This window comes from Lepidochelys olivacea (assembly GCF_965140295.1).
Source record: "Lepidochelys olivacea isolate rLepOli2 genome assembly, chromosome: 6".
NCBI lineage: Eukaryota > Metazoa > Chordata > Testudines > Cheloniidae > Lepidochelys > Lepidochelys olivacea.
The window spans coordinates 1,398,233-1,419,900 of NC_140416.1; the positions used below are offsets into that span (position 1 = coordinate 1,398,233).

Genomic DNA, 21,668 nt, shown 5'->3' on the forward strand with positions numbered 1-21,668 from the left:
GGTCAAACTAACTTGATATCTCTCTTTGTGATGAGCTGGGAATACTGGTGCCATGCATAAAGACCTCAGACCACACCGTCGTCACCCCGACCGCCAGAACGATGCTGGAAAGGACCCTGAAAGACGCCATCTGCTGCCACTCTGCTGAGACCCTCAAGCGGAAGCCGGACCAGGGAATGTTTGCTTGATAAAGGTAATCATGTTGATGTAACAGACTTTTGTAAGGCATTTGACTTGGTACGGCCTGTCATTCTCATTAAAACCCAGACTGATATAAAATGACCATGACTCACGTTAAATGGGTTAAAAACCGGCTAACTGATAGGTCTCAAACTGTAACTGTAACCAGGGAATCGCCAGCGAGCAGGCATGCTTCTAGCGGGGTCCTGCAGGGAGCCATTCTTGGCCGTACGCTAACATTTTTATCACTGACCTGGAAGCCGACATCAAATCATCCCTGAGAAAGTTTGCAGATGCCACACAAATTGGGGGAGTGGTGAATAATGACGAGGCCGGGTCACTGCTCCAGAGAGATGTGGCTCGCTTGGTAAGCTGGGCGCAAGCAAACAATAGGTGTTTTAATACGGCTCGACATCAATGTATCCACCGAGGAACAAAGCATGTCGCCCGTGCTTACGGGCTGGGGGAAACTCTCCTGGGAAGCAGCAACCCTGAAAGAGATTTGGGGGTCATGGTGGGTCATCAGCTGGACATGAGCTGCCGGTGAGCCTGTGGGGTGCACAAGCCAGGGACCCTCCAGGAGCAGGGAGGTTATTTTACTTCTGGATCTGGCCCTGGTGCGAGCGCAGCTGGAATCCTCTGTCCAGTTCTGGTGCCATTCAAGGATGTTGATCGATTGGAGAAGGGTCAGAGAAGAGTCACGAGAATGATTAAAGGATTAGAAAACACATCTTACAGTGACAGACTCAGGGAGCTCCATCTATTTAGCTTAACAAAGAGAAAGTCCAGAGGTGACTTGATCCCAGTCTAAAAATACCTACATGGGAAACAAAGGTTTGATAACGGGCTCATCAATCTAGCAGACAAAGATCTAAACACACTCCGATGGCTGGAAGTTGACACTCGACAAATTCAGCATACGGGAAAAGTTTTGACCAGTGAAGGTAATTAACCGCGGGAACGCTTTACCAAGGGGTGGCAGTGGATTCTCCATCCCTTACCATTTTAAAACCAGAAGTGGAAGTTGTTCAAAACGCTCCGTGCTGGGAATGATTTGGGGGGACGTTCTCCGGCCCGTTACCCAGGAAGTCAGGCTGGATGATCGCGATGGTTCCTTCTGGCTTTGGAACCTATGAATAGAACCCAGGAGTCCTGACTCCCAACCCCGCCCCTGCTCTGACCCACACGACTTCACTTTCCTTCCAGAGCTGAGGATAGAACCCAAGAGTCCCAGACTGGGGTACAGCCTTCCCTCAAACCTTGGTAGTATGAGGGCAGAGGTAGGCCCTGTTCATGGAATTGTAGGAGGCCTCCGTTATAGTCCAGATACAGCCCCATCCTCTGGCCCATCACCCCAAAAGGAACAGACCTAGATGGGGACACCAAAGCTGTGTTTTTAAGCAGCGGGGGAGTCATCCCCCTGCTCCATCGCTGTGTGGCTGTTTCCCAGCTGTCCCACCCCAGAGGTGGTTGCATCTCAGTGCTGGGGTGCAGAGGAGACGTTCACCTGGTTCAAGAGGGCTGAGGCTGCGTGGGGGTTGCTGTTAAATGACTGGCACAGAGCCACATTAGCAGTTTAATAGCAAAGTCTATTGTTCAGACCAAAAAAATACGTATATACACAGAGAATGTAAAATTCACCCAGGCCTCCTCAAAGTCTGGCATCAGGGGATGCTGCCCATCTTTCCCTAGCCACGTCCCATCTCCTCCCACTCCCTTCTCAGAGCAAGGGATAGAACCCAGGAGTCCTGGCTCCCAGCCCCGCGTCCGCCCCTGCTCTAACCCACCAGCTCCCACTCCCCTCCCAGAAGTCCTGACCCAACACCAACACCCTCTTCAACATCCTCTTCGAAGTGTCTTTGGTCCTTTTGCATTTGGCAAGCATGATTCACTTCCTGCCCCGCTCCCCCTCTGCCCCCCATGCTCTCCAGCCGGGAAGAAGGCAGGGACGAGGCTAGGTCTATGGGGAGTGGGGGGCACCCACTTCCTGCTCCTCGGGGCAGATGCGCTTCAGGGGAGGTGCCCCCATGGACTCATCATCCTCTTCTTCCAGCACTGGCTGCGGGAAGGTTGGGGCCGTCTCAAAGGGGGGTGCATCCTCTTGGCCCTTTGGGGAAACAAGGAAGGGGTGTTATACATCGAGAGAGAGCAGCCTGGGGGATGGACACCCCAGCAACCTTGGTATGCCAGCCTCGATCCCACCCAGAGATCCCCATCAACCTCCCTACTTTCTCCTGTGCCACGGGTAAGCACCCACCCCAACATGAGACCTGCGGGCCAATGGCCCCACCTCCACCCAACCCAACCCAACCTCCACCCAACCCAATCAGTGCCAGTGGCTCAACCTCCACCCACCTAGCCCAATCTAACCCAACCTTTGCCAACGGTTCAACCTCGACGCAACCCAGCTCAACCCAACTTTCACCAATGGCCCGACCTCCACTCGTCCCAACCCAACCCAACCTTTGCCTAACCCAACCATTGCCAATGGGCCAACCTCCACCCAACCCAACCCAACCTCCACCCAACGGGCCAACCTCCACCCAACCCACCTCCCACTCAACCCACCCCCACGTACCCTTCACCCCCATGCACCTGACCCAACACCTCCACTCCATACATCCTTCAATTCCACTCCTCCATGCATTTTCCCCCACCATGCGCTCCCCAGTCTATGCTCAACCCACCTCCATGCCCCTCACCCCTCAATTTCCCCCTGCACCTGTGACTCCAGTAGGCCTGGAACAGGGTCCTCCTTGGTCAGCATGGGGGGCTCATCCGTCCCCTCAAGTAGCAACACCCCAGAGTCTGCACCCAGATAGGAATGAAGACAAGGGAGTACCCTGGGGTTATAGGTCCTTGGTGCCAACTCACCCCCAGTAACCCTACGGAGCGCCCCTCTGTTGTTGCCCTCCGGGAAGCACGGCCATCCGGCTGCCTGGGTCCCATCCCCTCACTCCCTTGGGCCTTGAAGTGATGCCATCCTGGATTCTGTCACGCCTGAGGAGTGCTGGGGGTCCCGGGCTCCTGGGTTCCACACACTCCCTCCCTCCTTTGGAGGCTGGGAACATGGCCTCCCTCCTCTTCCCCCCCCCCCCACCATGGTACTTACCCCCTTCCTGCCCCAGCATGGGGGGCTGCGAGTCCTCTGCTTTCAGTTCCCCCAGCGGGGTGGGGGTCGCCGTCTGGCTGCGGTCGGGGGTGGGGCTGGAGCTGGTGTCTCCCCCCTTGGCCAGGGAGGTCTCAGACAATGAGCTCTGGTTGCTGTTCTCATCTGAAAAGGGGAGAGGGTTACAGGCGGGGGCCGTCTCGGATGCCCAGGTCCCATCGCTCACTCGTCTGGGGGCGTTGTCATCCCGGATGCCTGGTCCCATCCCCTTACTCCAGACATGATGGGCCCACTGCCATCCCAGACGCCTGGGTCCCATCCTGTCATCTCCTCAGGGCTGGAAGCACGGACTTCCCAAATGCCTGGGTCCCATCCTCTTGATCCCCATGGCCCCTTTGAGGTGAACTCTTACGGTGCCATCCCAAATGTTCACTCCCATTCTGGACACCTGGGTGTCATCTCCTCAGTCTGGGGGGTCAGAGTCCTGAGCTGGTATTAACGGGGGATCTTAACTCCCCTGATATCTGCTGGAAAACGGTGGCAGCAAAACGTCCTGCAAATTCTTCGCGTGGGAAGGGGACAGCTTTCTGATCCAGACGGCTGAGGAAACAACTCGGGGATCCACCCCGTTTGGAGCTGGCTTGGACCCAGAGGGATGAATGAGTTGCCTACGTGAAGGTGGTCGGGAATTTGGGAGGAAGCGATCAGGATCCGACAGATTTCAAGATCCTGTGGAAAGTCGGGCCTGAGAACAGCAAAACAAGGACACTGGACTTCAGAAAGGCGGATTTCCACCGACTCCGAGAACTAGCAGGAGGTGTCCCATGGAAAGACCAATTAGGAAGAAAAGGAATCGAAGGGGGGCTGGCAGTTCCTAAAAGATTTAATACGAAAGGCTCGACATCAAGCTGTTCCGATGCAGAGGAAAGAGAAGAGCCCAGGTGGCTGCACGAGGAGCATTTTAGCCACCGAAAGCCCGAAAGGGATTCAGCCAGGAGGGGCACGTCACACAGGACGTCTACATAGGAACCGCAGGAGCGTGTAGGGACAAAATCAGGCAGGCCAAGGCAAAGAATGAGTTCCAGCTGGCAAGGAATGCGAGAGACAAGAAGAGGTTCTTCAAATACGTCAGACAAAAAACAAAGACCAAGGACGGCGCGGATTCGCGGCTCAGTGGAGACGGCGAGCTGCCAAGGGAAGACGATAGGAAGGCAAAGCTGCTCAAGGCCTACTTTGCTGCAGTCCTCACACACAAAATGACACGTGACCGGGCGACTCGCGAAGTTACCACAGCCCAAACCGGGGAAGGGCTGCAGATCGGGACGAGGAGAATTAGCGGAAGACCTCTCGGAGCTACTGGCAATAATATTTGCAAACTCAGGGATGAGTGAAGAGGTCCCGGAAAGGCTAGCGCAGCACCCATCTTGAAAACGGAGGAGCCGGGGATCGAGAGACCAGTCAGCCTGAGTTCGATACCTGGGAAGCTGCTGGAGAAACGTGTAAACCCTTCAATCTGTGAATACCGGGAGGATGAACGGGGTGATCACCGGCAGCCAGCATGGCGTGACCAAGAACCAAGCCTGCCAAACCAGCTTGATTTCCTTCTTTGACAGGGTAACGGGTTTGGTGGATATAGGGTGACCAGATGTGACGGAGAAAATATCGGGACACATGTGGGAAGCAAATACAAAAACAAAAAACCAGTCGGAGTTGCCAAAGCTAAAAAAACCCAACAAAAAAAACCCCACTGGAGTGGCCAAAGCCGCAATATCGGGGCAAATGGTGTCCCAACCGTGGATCGGTCGGGACGCGGGACAAAGACCTAAAAATCGGGACAGTCCTCTGGCCACCCTAGGTGGATGGGGGGAATGCGGTGTGCATAATATAACCAGATTTCAGCCAGGCTTTTGACACAGTCCCACGTGACAGTCTGATAAGTAAGCTGGGAAAATGCACGCTCAACACAAATACCATGAAGTGGATACATAATTGGTTGAGTAGCTATTAACGGAATGATGTCGGGTTTCCGTAGAGATCCGTTCTGGGTCCGGCATTGTTTAACATCTTCACTAATGACCTGGCTGTAAAAATAGAGAAAATTTGCAGATGACACAACGCTAGGGGGCTTGCCAACACTTTGGAGCGTAGCGGGATCTTGATAAATTGGAAAACTGGGCCACAGACAGAATGAAATTCAACACACAGAATGGGCAATGACTGCCCAGGAAGGAGTGCTGTGGACAGGGATCTGGGGGTCAGAGCAGATCACAAGCTAAGTGTGAGTCAACAGTGTCACGCTGTTGCAAAAAAAAGCAAACATCCTTCTGGGCTGTATCAGCAGGAGTGTTGGCAGCAAGACACGAGGAGTAATTCTTCCGCTCTAATTAGACCTCAAGTGGAGTATCGGGTCCAGTTCTGGGTGCCACATTTCAGGAAGGATGTGGACAAATTGGAGAGAGTCCGGAGAAGAGCAACAAAAACGACTCAAGGTCTAGAACCCATGAGCTGTGAGGGAAGATTGAAAGAACTGGGTTTGTTTAGTCTGGAGAAGAGAAGACGGAGAGGGGACGTGAGAACAGTTTTCAAGTATGTAAAAGGTTGTTACACGGAGGACGGAGAAAAATTGTTCTTCTTAACCTTTGAGGCTAGGACAAGAAGCAAGGGGCTTAAATTGCAGCAAGGATGGTTTAGGTTGGACATCAGGAAAAACTTCCTACCTGTCAGGGTGGTTAAGCCCTGGACTCAATCGCCTAGGGAGGTTGTGGAGTCTCCATCACTGGGGATTTTTAAGAGCAGGTTAGACAAACCCCTGTCAGGGCTGGTCTAGATAATACTCAGTCCTGCCGTGAGTGCAGGGGACTGGACTAGATGACCTCCCGAGGTCCCTTCCAGCCCTACGATTCTAAAGACAAATGTAGGGTGCTACACCTAGGGAAGAAACACCAAATGCACAAAGAGAAGGGAGCTGGCTTGGCAGCAGCCCTGCTGGGAAGGATCTGGGAGTCGTGGTGGATCACAACCTCCGCATGAGAGTCAGCAACGTGCTGCTGTGGCAAAAACTAAAAACTAACTAACTAAAGCAAATGCAACGTAACAGGAGCATAGTATGCCAGTCACGGGAAGGCATGGTACTGGTTCGGCCTCAGCTGGAGGACTGTCCAATTTTGGGCACCGGCGTACAGACAGGATGTGGAGAAACTGGAAAGGGTCTAGCGGCGTGACAAAGTGACAAAGATGATTTGGGGAGGATGGATAGCTCAGGGGGAGGATGGATAGCTCAGTGGTTTGAGCATTGGCCTGCTAAACCCAGGGTTGTGAGTTCAATCCTTGAGGGGGCCTTCCAACCCTGATATTCTCTCATTCTATGATCAAAGGAATGGGAGGCAAGCCACCTGAGCAAAGGCCGGAGGACCTGGGAACGTTTGGAAAAGAGGAGCTGGAGCGGGACCCATGAGGACGATCCTCAAATACTTGAAAGGCTGCCATGAAAAGGATGGAGAAAAGTTGGCAAAGAGGGCAGGAGAAGAGGCCGCGGGTTCAAACTACAGCAGAGCAGATTGAGATGAAATCTCAGGAAACCCATCCTGACGGTAAGAACAGGAGGACCGTGGCACGGACCTGCCGAGGGAGGGTCGTGGAAGCGTCTTCGCTGGAGGGTTTTAAGAGGAGGCTGGAGCCACCTGTCCGGGATGGTTCAGACACAGCAAACCCTGCATCTCGCCAGGGGTTGGACTAGATGACCCGGGCGGGCCCTCCCCAGCCAGCAACGTACCATTCAGGTCCAGCATGAGGAGGGCGGGGTTGGCCCGGGGGCTGGGCACGCGCCCCCTCCTCTCCCGGCCCTTGTGCCGCTCCCCACTGCTAGCCAGTCGCCGCTTCTCCTGCAGGGAAGGGAAGAGAGCGGGGGGGTAGAGATGGCCTCCAAATGGGGGGTGTTGGAAAGGAGGGGCGAGGGGAGCACGGGAGGGACAGACAGACGGGGGGGCAGGGTTGGGACAGACCGGCGCTCAGCCCCTCTCTCACCTCATCCCGGGGGTCCACAATGGGCACCCACTTGTAGATCCTCAGAGACGTGTCGCCCACGGTCACCCAGCGCTTCTCCCTGGGTGGCGGGAGATGAGGAGTTCAATGGGGTGGATTATAGCCCTCCAGAGATCCCCCCCACCCCCAAAATCTTCAGAGATCCACCCCGCCATCGACCTGATTGTAAGGCCATTCACTAGCAGAAGTAGTAGGTTATTATCCACTAGGCAGTGCTAAAGGACTGATGCCGTTAGTTAGTTGCGTTGGGAAGTTGCTGTCCTCCATGCAGAGCTAAAGAGGCCAGGCCTTGAGCGAGGAGCAGTGGTAGCTTATCACCCTCTGTCATGAGAGATGAAACCCTCACACTGCATCCTTCCACCCCCTGAGTTAAAGCAGAGACTCCTTTAAACAGCAGCAGTAGTAAGCTGTTATCCTGATCCGTGTCACACATATCATCTAGGCCAGGGTAAATAATTTGACAGCCACTCATGTCTCAGGAGCAATTTCCATAGAAAAAAGGAGGTGAACGATCAACAAAATAATTAATAAAACCATGGAATAATAATTAATTGTTCTCATTAAGAGCCTGATCCTGCATTTAGTCACAGAGAGTTCCTTTATACACGGGGATGGCTCGCCCGGCATGGAGATGCAGCCCCTTCTGGGGCGAGGCAGCTGGGGAAGGGTCGCCCATGGGGCTGGCTCGCCCGGCACTGAGATGCACCCACTTCTGGGGTGGGGCACTGGGGCAGGGCCGCCCATCAACGCCGCAGGGGGCGCTGGTTTACCTGGCACTGAGATGCACCCACTTCTGGGGTGGGGCACTGGGGCAGGGCCGCCCATCAACGCCGCAGGGGGCGCTGGTTTACCTGGCACTGAGATGCACCCACTTCTGGGGTGGGGCACTGGGGCAGGGCCGCCCATCAACGCCGCAGGGGGCGCTGGTTTACCTGGCACTGAGATGCACCCACTTCTGGGGTGGGGCACTGGGGCAGGGCCGCCCATCAACGCCGCAGGGGGCGCTGGTTTACCTGGCACTGAGATGCAGCCACGTCTGGGGTGGAGCAGCTGGGGCAGGGCCGCCCATCAACGCCGCAGGGGGCGCTGGTTTACCTGGCACTGAGATGCACCCACTTCTGGGGTGGGGCACTGGGGCAGGGCCGCCCATCAACGCCGCAGGGGGCGCTGGTTTACCTGGCACTGAGATGCAGCCACGTCTGGGGTGGAGCAGCTGGGGCACACACCCACCCACTCCGTTGCCCACTCACCATCTGCGCACTTTCTCGATGGCCGCCATCACCTTCTTGATGTCATCCTTGGCCCGGCTGCGGGTCTCGGCCCGCACCGTGCGCCCTGACATGGGGACGGCGCCCGGGGCGGGGAGGGGGGAGAGAGGGGGGCAGCGGAGGGGAACGACACCGTGGGGGGGGGGGGGAAGCCGAGAGGAGGCTCACTCGGAGTCTGTCTGTCTAACAGGCCACCCGTCCATCCAGCCCCCCACACGCCTACCCCTGTAACCAGCGATCGCCCACCCCTGCCCCGCTGGCTGCCTGGCTGGGACCTAGCGCTGCGGCCCCACAGACCCCCCCCCGCCCCCCGCTCCTATCGCCCCCCTTCCTGTCTCTGCCCCCCTTTGCCCCCCCCTATGGATCCCTGCCCCCGCAGCCCCCCTCCCGCTCCCCCTGTCCGGACGGCTGGGTCTGTCCGGCGGCCCCGCTCCCGGTGGCCAGGCCGGAGCGCAGTCTGGCTCGGCTCGGCTCGGCTCGGCTCAGCTAGCTGCGAAAGGGTGGAGCGGAAGCAAAACTCTCCGGCTTCCGCGAGCCGAGCTGGGGCCTGCCGCAGGGGGGGGGGCAGAGGAAGGCGGAAGGGGAGGCGGGTCGGAGCCAGGACTCCTGGGTTCTCTCCCAAGCTCTTATCGGGGAGGGGAGGGGAGTGAGGTCTAGTGGGTTAGAGCAGAGGGGCTGGGAGCCAGGACGCCTGGGTTCTCTGGCACGCGATACAACTCCCCTCCCCAGGAGAAGCATAGAACCCAAGCATTCTGGGTCCCAACCCCCACTCCCCTCCCAGAGCCAGGGAGAGAACCCAGGAGTCCCGGCTCCCAGCCCCCCACCCCCACTGTAACCCGCCAGATCCCACTCCCCTCCCAGAGCCAGGGAGAGAACCCAGGAGGCCTGGTTCCCAGCCCCCCCTCGTCTAACCCACCAGACCCCACTCCCCTCCCAGACCTGGGGAGAGAACCCAGGTGTCCCGGCTCCCAGCCCCCCCCCCTCTAACCCACTAGACCCCACTCCCCACCCAGAGCCAGGGAGAGAACCCAGGCGTCCCGGCTCCCAGCCCCCCCCAACCCACTAGACCCCACTCCCCTCCCAGAGCCAGGGAGAGAACCCAGGCGGCTCCCAGCCCACCCCCCCCTCTAACCCACTAGACCCCACTCCCCACCCAGAGCCAGGGAGAGAACCCAGGCGTCCCGGCTCCCAGCCCCCCCCCCCAACCCACTAGACCCCACTCCCCTCCCAGAGCCAGGGAGAGAACCCAGGCGGCTCCCAGCCCACCCCTCCCTCTAACCCACTAGACCCCACTCCCCTCCCAGAGCCAGGGAGAGAACCCAGGCGTCCGGGCTCCCAGTCCCCCACCCCTTTCCCACGCCCACCCCCACAGTTAATCCTGGAAGCGGCTTGGAAGGGATTACAACGGAGGGGCTCGGATGTCTACACTGAGGTCATTGTGCGTCGCTGACTCACACCGGAGGTGTGTGTGTGTGGGGGGGTGTCACCATGACCTCAGCCTCACAAGGGAAGGTATCTCCAACCTGCTAGGGACCGAAGCGGGGGAGGGGGGGTCGGGTCGGGAGTGAGGGGCCCGGGCAGAGTTGGGTGTGCCGGGAGCTTAGGTGGCCCTTGTGTCTTTCTGCCCCTCGTCCCTGCACGTTTCACAAATAAAGAGACGTAGAAAAGTCATGAAACATCTTGCAATAGCTGGCGGAGGGGGGGGGGGGTCTCTGCGATGTTACACAGGTCTGGGTCATATAAGGAGTGAGGGACACGAAGAAAGGAGTTAAATGTACAAAGAGCTGGGGAGAGAACCCAGGAGTCCTGGCTCCCAGTCTCCCCCACCCCTCCAACCACTAGACCCCACTCCCCTCGCGCAGCTGGGAAGAGAACCCAGGAGTCCTGGCTTCCAGCCTCCCTGCTCTAACCCACTAGACCCCACTCCCCCCAAAGGTGTATGGGTGTATGGGGCTGGCTGGATGGGGGGATTATTGGACGGGGGTTAGCTAGAGAGTGGTGTGTGAGGGTGGATGGATGGGGTGGGGTAAGGTAGAGAAGGGGTGGGTGTGGAGGGGGAGGAGGTTAGCTAGAGAGCGGTGTGTGGGGTGGATGGAGGGGGAGGGGTAAAATAGAGAGGGGTGAGGGGTGGATGGAGGGGGCAGGGTACGATAGAGAGGGGGTGGGGATGGATGAGGGAGAGGTACGATAGAGGGGGTGGGGGTGGATGGAGGGGGTAATATAGAGAGCGGTGTGGGGGTGGATGGAGGGGAGGGGTACGATAGAGAGAGGTGGGGGTGGATGGGGGAGGGGTACGATAGAGGGGGTGGGGGGTGGATGGAGGGGGTAATATAGAGAGCCGTGTGGGGGTGGATGGAGGGGAGGGGTACGATAGAGGGGGTGGGGGAGGCGGAGGGGGTAGCTAGAGAAGGGGGTGGGGGGGATGGAGGGGAGGGGTATAATAGAGGGAGTGGGGGAGGGGGAGGGGGAGGGGTAGCTAGAGAAGGGGGGTGGGGGGATGGAGGGGAGGGGTACGATAGAGGGGGTAGGGGAGGCTGGGAGGGTAGCTAGAGAAGGGGGTGGGGGTGGATGGAGGGGAGGGGTACGATAGAGGGGGTGGGGGGTGGATGGAGGGGGTAATATAGAGAGCCGTGTGGGGGTGGATGGAGGGGAGGGGTACGATAGAGGGGGTGGGGGTGGATGGAGGGGGTAATATAGAGAGCCGTGTGGGGGTGGATGGAGGGGAGGGGTACGATAGAGAGAGGTGGGGGTGGATGGGGGAGGGGTACGATAGAGGGGGTGGGGGTGGATGGAGGGGGTAATATAGAGAGCCGTGTGGGGGTGGATGGAGGGGAGGGGTACGATAGAGGGGGTGGGGGAGGCGGAGGGGGTAGCTAGAGAAGGGGGTGCGGGTGGATGGAGGGGAGGGGTACGGTAGAGGGGGGAGGGGTAGCTAGAGAAGGGGGTGGCGGGGAGGCCCAGAGGGGCGCAGTGAGGGACACACAGCGCCTGCCCCCCGGGCCCCCACCCCCCCAGGCCCGGGCGCACCGCGGCCCCTTTAAGCCGGCTCAGGAATGTGTTTATGCCGGAGGCTGTCCCCTCTCCCCCCCCCCGCCCGCACATGGAGGGACGGGGCCCGGGCGGGGGGAGCGGAGCAAAGAGCAACCCCCCCTCCGTTCCCCCCCACCTCCAGGGGCTGCTCACCCCCCCACACACACACACACACCCCCGGCCCGGGCTGGGGCTGCTCCAGGCCCGGCTAGCCCTGAGCTCAGCCTCCTGGCATCCACGCGGGTCCGGGGCGGGGGCGGGGGCGGGGTGGGGGGGGAAGGGGGGGTTGGGAGGGGATATAAACCCAGGGCCCCCGCCCCCAGCCTGGCCTCTGCGGGACAGCAACAAGTGCGCACGGCTGGGACAGCATGGAAGTGCTGACAGGTAGGGGAGCCAGGACTCCTGGGTTCTTTCCTTGGCCCTGGGAGGGGAGTGGGGTCTAGTGGTCAGAGCAGGGGGGGGCTGGGACCCAGGACTCCTGGGTTCTGTCTTTGGCCCTGGGAGGGATTTGGAGTCTAGTGGGTTAGAGCTGGGGTAGCTGCAGGAATCCTGGGTTCTTTCCCTGGCTAGGGGAGGGGAGTGGAGTCTAGTGGGCTACAGCAGTGGGAGCCAGGACTCCTGGGTTCTGTCCCCACCTGTGTATGACTCAGTCCCCCCTTATTTGGGGGACATTCCTGGGTCCCGGGACATTCCTGGGTCAGCTTGCACGGTGGAAGTACTGAATTGGGGGTGGGAGTAAGGGTTTAGATGGGACGGGGTGTGGGCTGGTGAGGGCCTGGCTTCCCTGAGGAGGGCTCCGGGCTCGGGGGTGGCTAACAATTGGGGAGAGATGGAGACAGTTTGGGGCAACCAGGGCTGGGGTACATGCCAAGAGCTGAGGAACCCCAAGAGGACCCCATCCCCTGTAGAAACTTCTCCAGATCCTTGCCACCACTCTATACTTCTGGCCGCCAGCCCCAGGTCTTCTTCTACCGTCCTCCTCATCTTCCCTTCCACAAAGCTAACCCACTTCTGTCCACCCACCAGTTCCTGCCCTGGAGATGTCTCTGCGGGGCAACGTGGACTCTGCTGTCCGCCCAGCCACCTGCCTGGTTGGCGGCTCCTCCGGGCTCCATCTCTAGGGTGGGGTGGCCCCTAGCTAATGATTGACTGGTGGAGCTTTGGGCGCCAGAGGAATCTGGGTAGGGGCAGAGCGTGACGCGCGCGGTCAAGTCTCGAACCCAAAGCCCATGACGTGCTCATTGAGACCCACCAACGCGACCACCCAAGGCTGGGGGTCAGGACTGAGGGGCATCTGCAGAGCTGTGGCTGGTGGAAGACCCACTCGACCGCTCTGTTTCTTCCATCCTGGAGGGGAGGGCACAGGGGGTGTTGCTTATATATGCTCTAACCAGGAGGCCATATTCCCTTCCTGAGAACCCAGGAGTCCTGATATGCAGCCCCCACCCCCTCCCACTAGACCCCACTCCCCTCCCGGGGCCAAGGACAGAACCCAGGAGTCCTGGCTCCCAGCCCCCCTTGCTCTGACCACTAGACTTCGCAGAGCCGGGGATAGAACTCATGACGTGGTGGCAACACCCCCCAGGAGATTGGCGTCACCCAAGGTGGAGAAGGGTCCCAAGCGATGGTGCTTCCACAGGAGTCCTCTTCTCTGCCTTGGCCAGCTCCTCCGGCCTGGGCAGATACCCACTGCGGTGCCCGCGTCACCCTCCTGCAGGGCTGGGGCTGGCAAGGTTCTCGGGCCGTTGGGACATCCCCGTAGCTAGTCAGGCTGGGAACCTGGCCGGGCGGGGGCTGACAGCTGGGACGTGACCAGCTGCCTGAGAGTGGGGGCGGGCATGGGCACTGCCTGGCACAAGCTCATCATGCTCTGAGATCAATGAAAGGGGGGGGTTAGACAGGGGGGCTCTGGGAGGGGAGTGGGGTCTAGTGGGTTAGAGCAGTGGGGGCTGGGAGCCAGGACTCCTGGGTTCTCTCCCCAGCTCTGGGAGGGGAGTAGGGTTTAGTCGGTTAGAGCAGCGGGGGCTGGAAGCTAGGACTCCTGGGTTGTATCCAGATCTCTGGGAAGGGAGTGGGGTCTTGTGGGTTAGAGCAGTGGGGGCTGGGAGCCCGGACTCCTGGGTTCTATCCCAGCTCTGGGACGGGAGTGGGGTCTAGTGGGTTAGAGCAGGGTGGCTGGGAGCCAGGACTCCTGGGTTCTCTCCCCAGCTCTGGGAGGGGAGTAGGGTTTAGTGGGTTAGAGCAGCGGGGGCTGGGAGCTAGGACTCCTGGGTTGTATCCAGATCTCTGGGAAGGGAGTGGGGTCTTGTGGGTTAGAGCGGGGGGGCTGGGAGCCAGGACTCCTGGGTTCTACCCCAGCTCTGGGACGGGAGTGGGGTCTAGTGGGTTAGAGCAGTGGGGGCTGGGAGCCAGGATTCCTGGGTTCTACCCAGATCTCTGGGAGGGGAGTAGGGTCTAGTGGGTTAGAGCAGCGGGGGCGGGGAGCTAGGACTCCTGGGTTGTATCCAGATCTCTGGGAGGGGAGTGGGGTCTAGTGGGTTAGAGCAGCGGGGGCGGGGAGCCAGGACTCCTGGGTTCTATCCACAGCTCTGTTGTGACTTTTCCTCCCCTCCAAGGGAGCTGCTGCTCGTTCTGGTGCGTTGGCTCAGGACAATGGGATCTCTGATGCTTGCCTGGGAGGTAAAATATTGAGGACAATATGGGGTGGGGTGCATCTGACACCTGGCGGGGGAATGGGTCAGCAGGGGGTGTTCTCCCTGGACAGTCAGAGCTGGCCCGAATGCCCCCGAGCAGTGCTGGGGTAGCTGTGCTATGGGGCAGGAGGCTCAGTAGGGGGTATCCCCCCCGCCCGGACAGTCAGTGCAGGACCCAGTGTCCCCGTGTGGCGCTAGGAGGCACTGTGCTGCAGGCAGATGGAAGGAACCGTTGCGTGGGGCTGGTCCCCAGCTGCCCCACCCCAGAGGTGGCCGCATCTCAGAAGTATTTTTCCAAGCAGGCGGAATTTCCCAAGATGAATTTTCTCTCGAGGTGGCTTCTGAGCCCAGGAGCGCGCGCCAAAGGCTTGTGGCTCGGGGCGTGAGCGGAATTAACCCTTGGTTCACTCCCTCTCTCCAGTGGATCGCGCCAACCCGCTGTCTTCCGCCTCCTCGCCCTCGTCCCTCTCCCAGCAAGAGGTAGCCACCAAGATCAAGCAAACCCACAGCCTGACGGTGCTTCTGAAGCACCGCTCTGAACAGCTGCTGGCAGAATATGTGAGCATTGGGGAGGGGGGTAGCACTGCCCCCTGCTGGAGGGGTCAGAGTCCTCTGTGTGCGTGTCCCCGTTACACAGTGGCCTGCAAGATTTTCTTCTATTCCCGGGCTTCAATCCCAGGGGAGACCATCTCCTTCTGTCCCCTGCTAGTGAGGCGCCCTTTTTGGCTCCTGAGTGAAACCATGACATCCGCCTGAGTCTGTGGACAGTCTGGCACGATGGCTGTGAGTGGGGGAAGCTGCCCTGTGCAGCCCAAAGAGCGGTTAACTCTTGAACCTAATGATGGCAATCCAAGTATTAAATTTGTCACAGATTTCACTGCTGCTCCTACAGCTCAAATGCTTCAGACAGCTTCCTGGGGCCCCAGTCCTCTCCCAGAGCCACTGCTAAACCCAGGAGCTGTGGGTCCCAGTCCCAACTGCTCTAACCTCTAGACCCCACTCCCCTTACAGAGCTGGGGATAGAACCCAGGAGTCCTGACTCAGTGTCTCTCTGTTCCAGGTGCGTCACCAAGGAGAGCCATTCAGCAGTCCAGATTTCCAACCCCCTGCCATGGCAGTCCCCGGGCTGCCCTCGCCCTCTGTCCCCCCCGAGGCCTGGCTGGCACTGAGCGATGAGAAGCGGCTCTGGCACCTAGCCGTGGCTTATGCCACCCTGCCCGGACTCCTGGGTTCCGTGCGGCGGCAGCAGGCCGACCTCAACCCTTTGGCTTCGGAGCTGCACCGGCAGCTGGAGGCCGCGGCCCGTCAGTGCCGGGGGCTGGCTGGGAACTTGGAGGGGATCATGGGCGCCTTGGGGGTGCCAGGCCCCCCGCCTCCTTCCCCCAGCCTGGGCAGCCCTGCCACCAGCGCCTTCCTGGCTAAGCTGAGTGGGTACCACGTGTGCCGGCTGCATCGGGACTGGGCCAGGCGGAGCCACGAGGCGCTGGGGCTTCTCCACACCAAGTACCCGCTGTGAGTGCCCCCATCCTCCCCTCTGCCCCCCAGCTACCCTTGCCCCCCTCCCCACCTGTCTCCCCTGGGAACCCCTGGCTCCTGCCCCCCAGATATCCCCTGCCCCTGTCACCCCCCAGGTCCTGCCCCCCATCTGCCCCTCAGATAATCCCTGCCCCCACACAAACCCCCCTTGCATCTGCCCCCAAGTACCCGTACCCCAACCATTCCCCCAAGAAACCTCCTGCTCCCCCATCTGCCCCCCCCAACCCTCTGCCCTTACTGCTCCAACCTCCGACTCTCACAGCCTCTCCTCCCCACCCCTCACTGCAAACCGCTGGGGGGGGGTCTCCCTTCCCCCAACTCCTGCCCTGGTATACACACTTCCCCGAAGGGGCCCTGCCCCGCTGAACTCTGGGGTGGGGGGAATCGGCCCCAACTCCTTCCTCCCTGTCAATACAGACATTTCCCCCCTGGTTTATGCAGAGGGGTTAGGAGGAGTCCCCTCTACCCCCCCACAATAGTGGGGGACCCCCGCCCATATATGTGGAGGTGATGGGGCGGCCTTTGACACCCCCCCACCTCTCCTTCCCCCCCAAAAAACTGTAGTTCATACTGTGGTATGTTCTTACCAGAAAACACAGTGTAATTATTATTAATAAAGTATTTTTAGTAGAAGCTCACAGTGTGGGAAGTTTGCTTTTGGGGGCACGAGTGTGTCCTGGCTCCCAGCCCCCCCTGCTCTAACCCACCAGCCCCCACTCCCCTCCCAGAGCTGGGGAGAGATCCCAACACAAGCGTGTTATCTCAGAAAAACCAGAGCTTTTATTGAGTGTCGAAGAAACCAGCTTTACCGACATTCCCGTGCCGCGATTGCAGAGAGACGTGGGAGAGTTTACAGGAATTCCAGCAGTGCCCCCTGTGTTTGCATCTCTCTGTGTATGCGTGTGAGAAAGACTACGGCCCTCTACCGGCTAGAATCAAAATTGCTCCACTATGTTTCATATTCCCCATACTGCTAATGGAGGTTCCCCTGAGCTCAGACAGAAGTAGCCCATGTTTTTAAGGTAGACAACCTTCTTTCTATCTGGGCTGCTACGCACCCACCACTGGAATAACAGCCCTGAGCAGATACACAACTTGTAGAGAGACAAGTGTTGGACAGTAGAAGCATCTAGGCTTATTGTAACAATCAAGTAGCGACATCCACAGAAGTCAATAAATTAATACAGTATTCAAGGAAATTCCACAGGTAGCAAGACTTGACCATGATTTCTAAGGCATCAGATTTTAGGGCTTGCAACATCCTTATGGAGCATTCCTGAGCAGCTGTTCCCCAGCTGCCCCACCACAGAGGCAGCTGCATATTAGCACTGGCTTGGATTCCCACCTCGGTACCTCACATCACTTTATAAAGTGCTCCTTGAACATTTCTCTTGGTTCCCTTCAGTAAACCGACGGTAATTTTGTCTTGACCAGGACTCAAGAGGTGTCCAAAGTATTAGAAGCCCGAAATTCAAGTCAACGTTCATGTGTCTGTTAAATAATATAAATAATCCAGATAAATGTTTCTTTTGGGCATAAATACAATGGGATTTTAAAATATATATTCGAACATAAGAGCGGCCAGACTGGGTCAGCCCAAAGGTCCATCTAGCCCAGTGTCCTGTCTTCCAACAGTGGCCAACGCCAGGTGCCCCAGAGGGAATGAACAGAACAGGGAATCATCAGGTGATCCATTAATATTCTTTACACACACGTAATGGATTTTGTGGCCTAGGACTTGAAGCCATGGACCTCAGAGGCCAACAGGAAGGGCATAGTCAAGCCAACAAGAAGTGTATTGACCATCTTCTACACCAACAGGAAGTGCATGACCCAGTCCATAGGCCAACAGGAAGTGTATTGGCCATCCTCTAGGCCAACAGGAAATGCATGATCCAGTCCATAGGCCAACAGGAAGTGTATTGGCCATCCTCTAGGCCAACAGGAAATTCATGACCCAATCCATAGACCAACAGGAAGTGCATTGGCTATCCACTAGGCCAACAGCAAGTGCATGGCCCAGTCTATAGGATCACAGGCAATCCATGGCCCAGCCAATGGGAAGTGCATGGCCCGGTCTATAAGTCAACAGAAAGTGCATTGGCCCAGCCAACAGGAAGCATCCTCTAGGCCAACAGGAAATGTATGGTCTGGTCTCTATGCTCACAGACAGTGCCTGGCGTGGCGGCACCTCCTAGGCCGGGTACTTGGCCTTGAGCAGGGTGAAGTCACGCACAGTCCGGTCGACCCAGCCATGGAACTCCCGGCATACCACGTAGCCCCGGCACTTCTTCTCAAATGCCCCCACCCCGGCTGCCTCTGAGGTCAAAGGGTCTGTGGCCAGGGTCACCGGGATGCCCATGGCAGCCATAATGGAGGTCAGGTTGGCCAGGAGACCTCGTGTCCGGGCCCGGGCAGTGCCCAGCATGGCCAGCAGCTCAGAGCAGTCGGGGCACAGCTCATCTTGGTCATCCCACACCAGCTGGAGGAAGGCGTCAAAGGTGGCGTACGCCCCGTAGTTCTGTGCCAGCCGCTCCGCGTCGCCCATGGTGCGCCAGGCCAGGAACGGGAAGGAGGCCACCGGCACCCCTGCCCACCGTAGCCCCAGGGCGCTGAAACCGGGGTCACTGAATGGGGAGCCCTGGGCGTTCAGCTGTTGCGGGGGAGACACAGAGAAAGGGGGGGTCAGGGCATGTGCTGCCCTCCCCCAGTAGCTTACCTGCCACGACTCCTATCCTACCCTCAGTTCCTGTCCCCCTCCCCCAGCTCCACCCCAAGATTGATTCAAACCTCCCCATTCCCGCCCCACAGAGACCCCACCTCCTCCCTCGACACCCCCCAATTCCCCATCCTGGGAACGGGGACTGCATAGACATGCAGAGGGTAGAATGGGAGGGGGAGAGAGCTGGGTCCTCTGGTGGGGATTCCCATGGGACTGGGAGGGGGGAGGCGCGGACCTTACCCCATCACCACCTGGCACCACCACCCCAGCGCTGGAATTGCTGGCTGGAATCCAGGCTACAGAGAGCGTGCTGGCTGGGTGCTCAGCTGGGCGTGACTTCCTGAGCTGGCGTCTTCCAGCTTGGGGTTGGTGCCAAGGGGCCCCAGGTGGGGCGGCCAAAACATGACCTCTCCCACCCCCCGCGTTGTCAGGGGGTGAAGGCTCTCGCCAGAAGGTCAAGGCCACTGGAGGATTCACCAAGAGACTGGATTAAATCAAGCATATGTGTCGTCCCCGGGCAGGGAACTGGCTGGCTCAGGGGGCGGGGAGTGGGACAGGGGGCCTATCCCCCTCCAGGGGTGCTGGCTAGAGAGAGTCGAACCCAGACCTCCGGACCCATGAATTAGGCTGCGTTTTAGTCACGGGTATTTTTTAGTAAAAGTCATGGACAGGTCACAGGCAGTAAACAAAAATTCACAGCCCGAGACCTGTCCAGGACTTTTACTATATACCCCGAACTAAAACTAGGGCCGGGGGCCATGGGTGCTGGGCAGGGGTGGCCCAAGACCCCCACTGGTGCTGGTGCTGGGGGAAGGAGGGTTGGCGGGGCTGGCAGGCTCCCTTCCCCGGCTCTGACCGCCTCCCTTCCCCGGCTCCTCGGTGGAAGGGCCGGGGGCTCTGTGCGTTGCTACAGTCACAGGCGCCGGTTCCGCAGCTCCTATTGGCCAGGAATGGCAGCCAATGGGAGCTGCGGGGCGGTGCTTGCCAATGCGGGCAGTGCGTGGAGCCCCCTGGCCCCTCCTCCTAGGAGCTGCTGGGACATGCCGGTGGGAGCCAAGGAGCCCCCCTCTCAAGATAAGCACCGCCCTGCACCCCAGCCCCCTCCCCCAACCCTGAGCCCCCTCCCACCCCCAAACTGCTCCTGCACTCCATGGACTCCATGACTTCCACGACAGACACGCAGCCTTACCCATGAATGGCCCTAGAGGCCTCCGAGCCCCCTCCCCTGGGGGCCCAGCACTCACATAGATGTTGAGCAGCTTCGTGGTGTTGGCCTGCAGCAGTCGGGCCAGGTTGTAGGTCTGAGAGATGGTAGTAGCACTGGAAGTGCGGTCGGGACGGGCCAGCTGGACCAGGACCAGGGACACAAGCAGATTCTGGGCTGCAAGAGTAGCATGGAGGAGAGGCTTAGTAGGGGAGTCAGCCATTGGCCTGGCCTGTCACAGCACCCTCCCTCAGCCTGAGACATGCTTCTGCTGGGATCCCACCACCCCCACCATCCCTCTGCTCTGAGTTATGGCGGCCACTTCGTCCTCTGCTGGGATCCCACCACCCCCACCATCCCTCTGCTCTGGGTCATGGCAGCCACTTCTTCCTCGGCTGGGATCCCACCACCCCCACCATCCCTCTGCTCTGGGTCATGGCAGCCACTTCTTCCTCGGCTGGGATCCCACCACCCCCACCATCCCTCTGCTCTTGGCTATGGCAGCCACTTCTTCCTCTGCTGGGATCCCACCACCTCCACCGTCCCTCTGCCCTGGACTATGAGAGGCCCCTCCCCCAGAAGCCTCTTCCACCTGCCCCTAGCTCTGGGCTATACCAGCCTGCTGCCCCCTGATGGAACCCCTATCTGGCCACTCTGCTATTTAGTCTGCATTCTGGGTCCCCAATCCAGTGCTGAGCCAAACTCCACTCCGGGATTTCCCTGTGACTCCCCCAGCTGGGCCCCTGCAGCTGTCAATGGGCAGATTGACGGGGAGGAACCAAATCCAGAACCGGATTTCCACACCTGTCCGGATTGGAGATTGTGCATTGTATATTACCCTCTGGGAGGGGAATGGGATCTAGTGGGTTAGAGCGGGGCAGGCTGGGAGCCAGGACTCCTGGGTTCCATCCCTGGCTCTGGAAAGGGAGTGGGGTCTAGTGGGGTAGAGCAGGGGGAGCTAGGAGCCAGGACTCCTGGGTTCCATCCCTGGCTCTGGAAAGGGAGTGGGGTCTAGTGGGTTAGAGCAGGGGGAGCTAGGAGCCAGGACTCCTGGGTTCCATCCCCAGCTTTGGAAAAGGAGTGGGGTGTAGCTGGTTAGAGCAGGGGGGCTCGAAGCTCAGTTAAATCTGCCCCAGGGGCCTGGTGCAGGGGCACTTACCTAGAGTGGAAGGCATATCTGGAGCCCTGGCATCCAGAGGGTGCCAACAGGGGTGTGGCCCCCCAAATTATTTCCTTTGCCTCCTAGTGGCTGATCCTGGCACTGCCTCTTCTTGCCCCCTAGTGGCTAATCCCGGCACTGTCTCCTGTCGCCCCTTAGTGGCCAGTCCCAGCACCGCCGCTTCTTGCCACCTAGTGGTTGATCCCAGCACCTGCCCCACTGAATTCTCTGTCTGTGCTGGGAGCTTCCCAGGGGCTGCTCTGGGGCCAGGTCTCGTCTGCTACCTGAGCCCTAGGGGATGTGGCTGCTTTATAGGCAGGCCGGGCCCTGTCCCACCCCCCCACGAGGGCACACGTCTCCTGCCAAGAGCAGGGTGGGAGCGGGGAAGGCACCTGGCTTTCCTGGACTCTGTTTCCAGGAAGGGAGAGGGGAATGGGGCAGGGTGCGGCATGGGGCAGGGAGTCGTGGGGGTGGGAGGGGAGAAATTGCAGGTGTGTGGGTTGGGATTGCGAAATGGCTCTGTTTCGTGCGAGGGAAGGAAGGAAGGAATGGGAAAGTGAGACTGTGTCTGGGGGATAGACACACCCCACCCTGAAAGTCCCAAAGCCACATGGGGTGGGACGGGGGAGGGGGAGCTAACCCTGCAGATTCTTCCCCCTTCTCTGTCCCTTCCCCCGGTCCTCTGGCTTTGCATCCCCAGCCCCACTCCAACAATCCCCCTTCTTC

General features: G+C 59.2%; 3 protein-coding genes across 4 annotated transcripts; 1 reads left to right on the top strand and 2 right to left on the bottom strand.

Moving 5' to 3' along the window:
* Positions 1 to 1,748: 1,748 nt before the first annotated feature.
* BCL7C (BAF chromatin remodeling complex subunit BCL7C) lies at positions 1,749 to 8,844 on the bottom strand. The gene is made up of 6 exons (XM_084631542.1): positions 8,581 to 8,844; positions 7,313 to 7,391; positions 7,062 to 7,170; positions 3,293 to 3,454; positions 2,903 to 2,988; positions 1,749 to 2,287 (listed from the first exon to the last, which is right to left on the bottom strand). The coding sequence occupies exons 1-6, from the start codon at positions 8,670 to 8,672 to the stop codon at positions 2,141 to 2,143; spliced, it is 675 nt and encodes a 224-aa protein (XP_084487668.1). The 5' UTR covers positions 8,673 to 8,844; the 3' UTR covers positions 1,749 to 2,140.
* A 3,077-nt stretch (positions 8,845 to 11,921) lies between these two features.
* On the top strand, positions 11,922 to 16,490 carry CTF1 (cardiotrophin 1). Of its 2 annotated transcripts, none has more exons than XM_084632439.1 (3): positions 11,922 to 12,012; positions 14,743 to 14,879; positions 15,382 to 16,490. In XM_084632439.1, the coding sequence occupies exons 1-3, from the start codon at positions 11,997 to 11,999 to the stop codon at positions 15,835 to 15,837; spliced, it is 609 nt and encodes a 202-aa protein (XP_084488565.1). In that variant the 5' UTR covers positions 11,922 to 11,996; the 3' UTR covers positions 15,838 to 16,490. The 2 variants fall into 2 exon arrangements, with proteins under 2 accessions (XP_084488565.1, XP_084488566.1); XM_084632440.1 differs by having other exon boundaries at positions 14,743 to 14,801.
* A 1,561-nt stretch (positions 16,491 to 18,051) lies between these two features.
* LOC311522605 (cardiotrophin-2-like) lies at positions 18,052 to 20,958 on the bottom strand (the record flags this gene model as incomplete). Its single annotated transcript, XM_084632076.1, has 3 exons — positions 18,052 to 18,510; positions 19,824 to 19,960; positions 20,943 to 20,958. The coding sequence occupies 3 exons, from the start codon at positions 20,956 to 20,958 to the stop codon at positions 18,052 to 18,054; spliced, it is 612 nt and encodes a 203-aa protein (XP_084488202.1).
* Between the last annotated feature and the right edge of the window lie 710 nt (positions 20,959 to 21,668).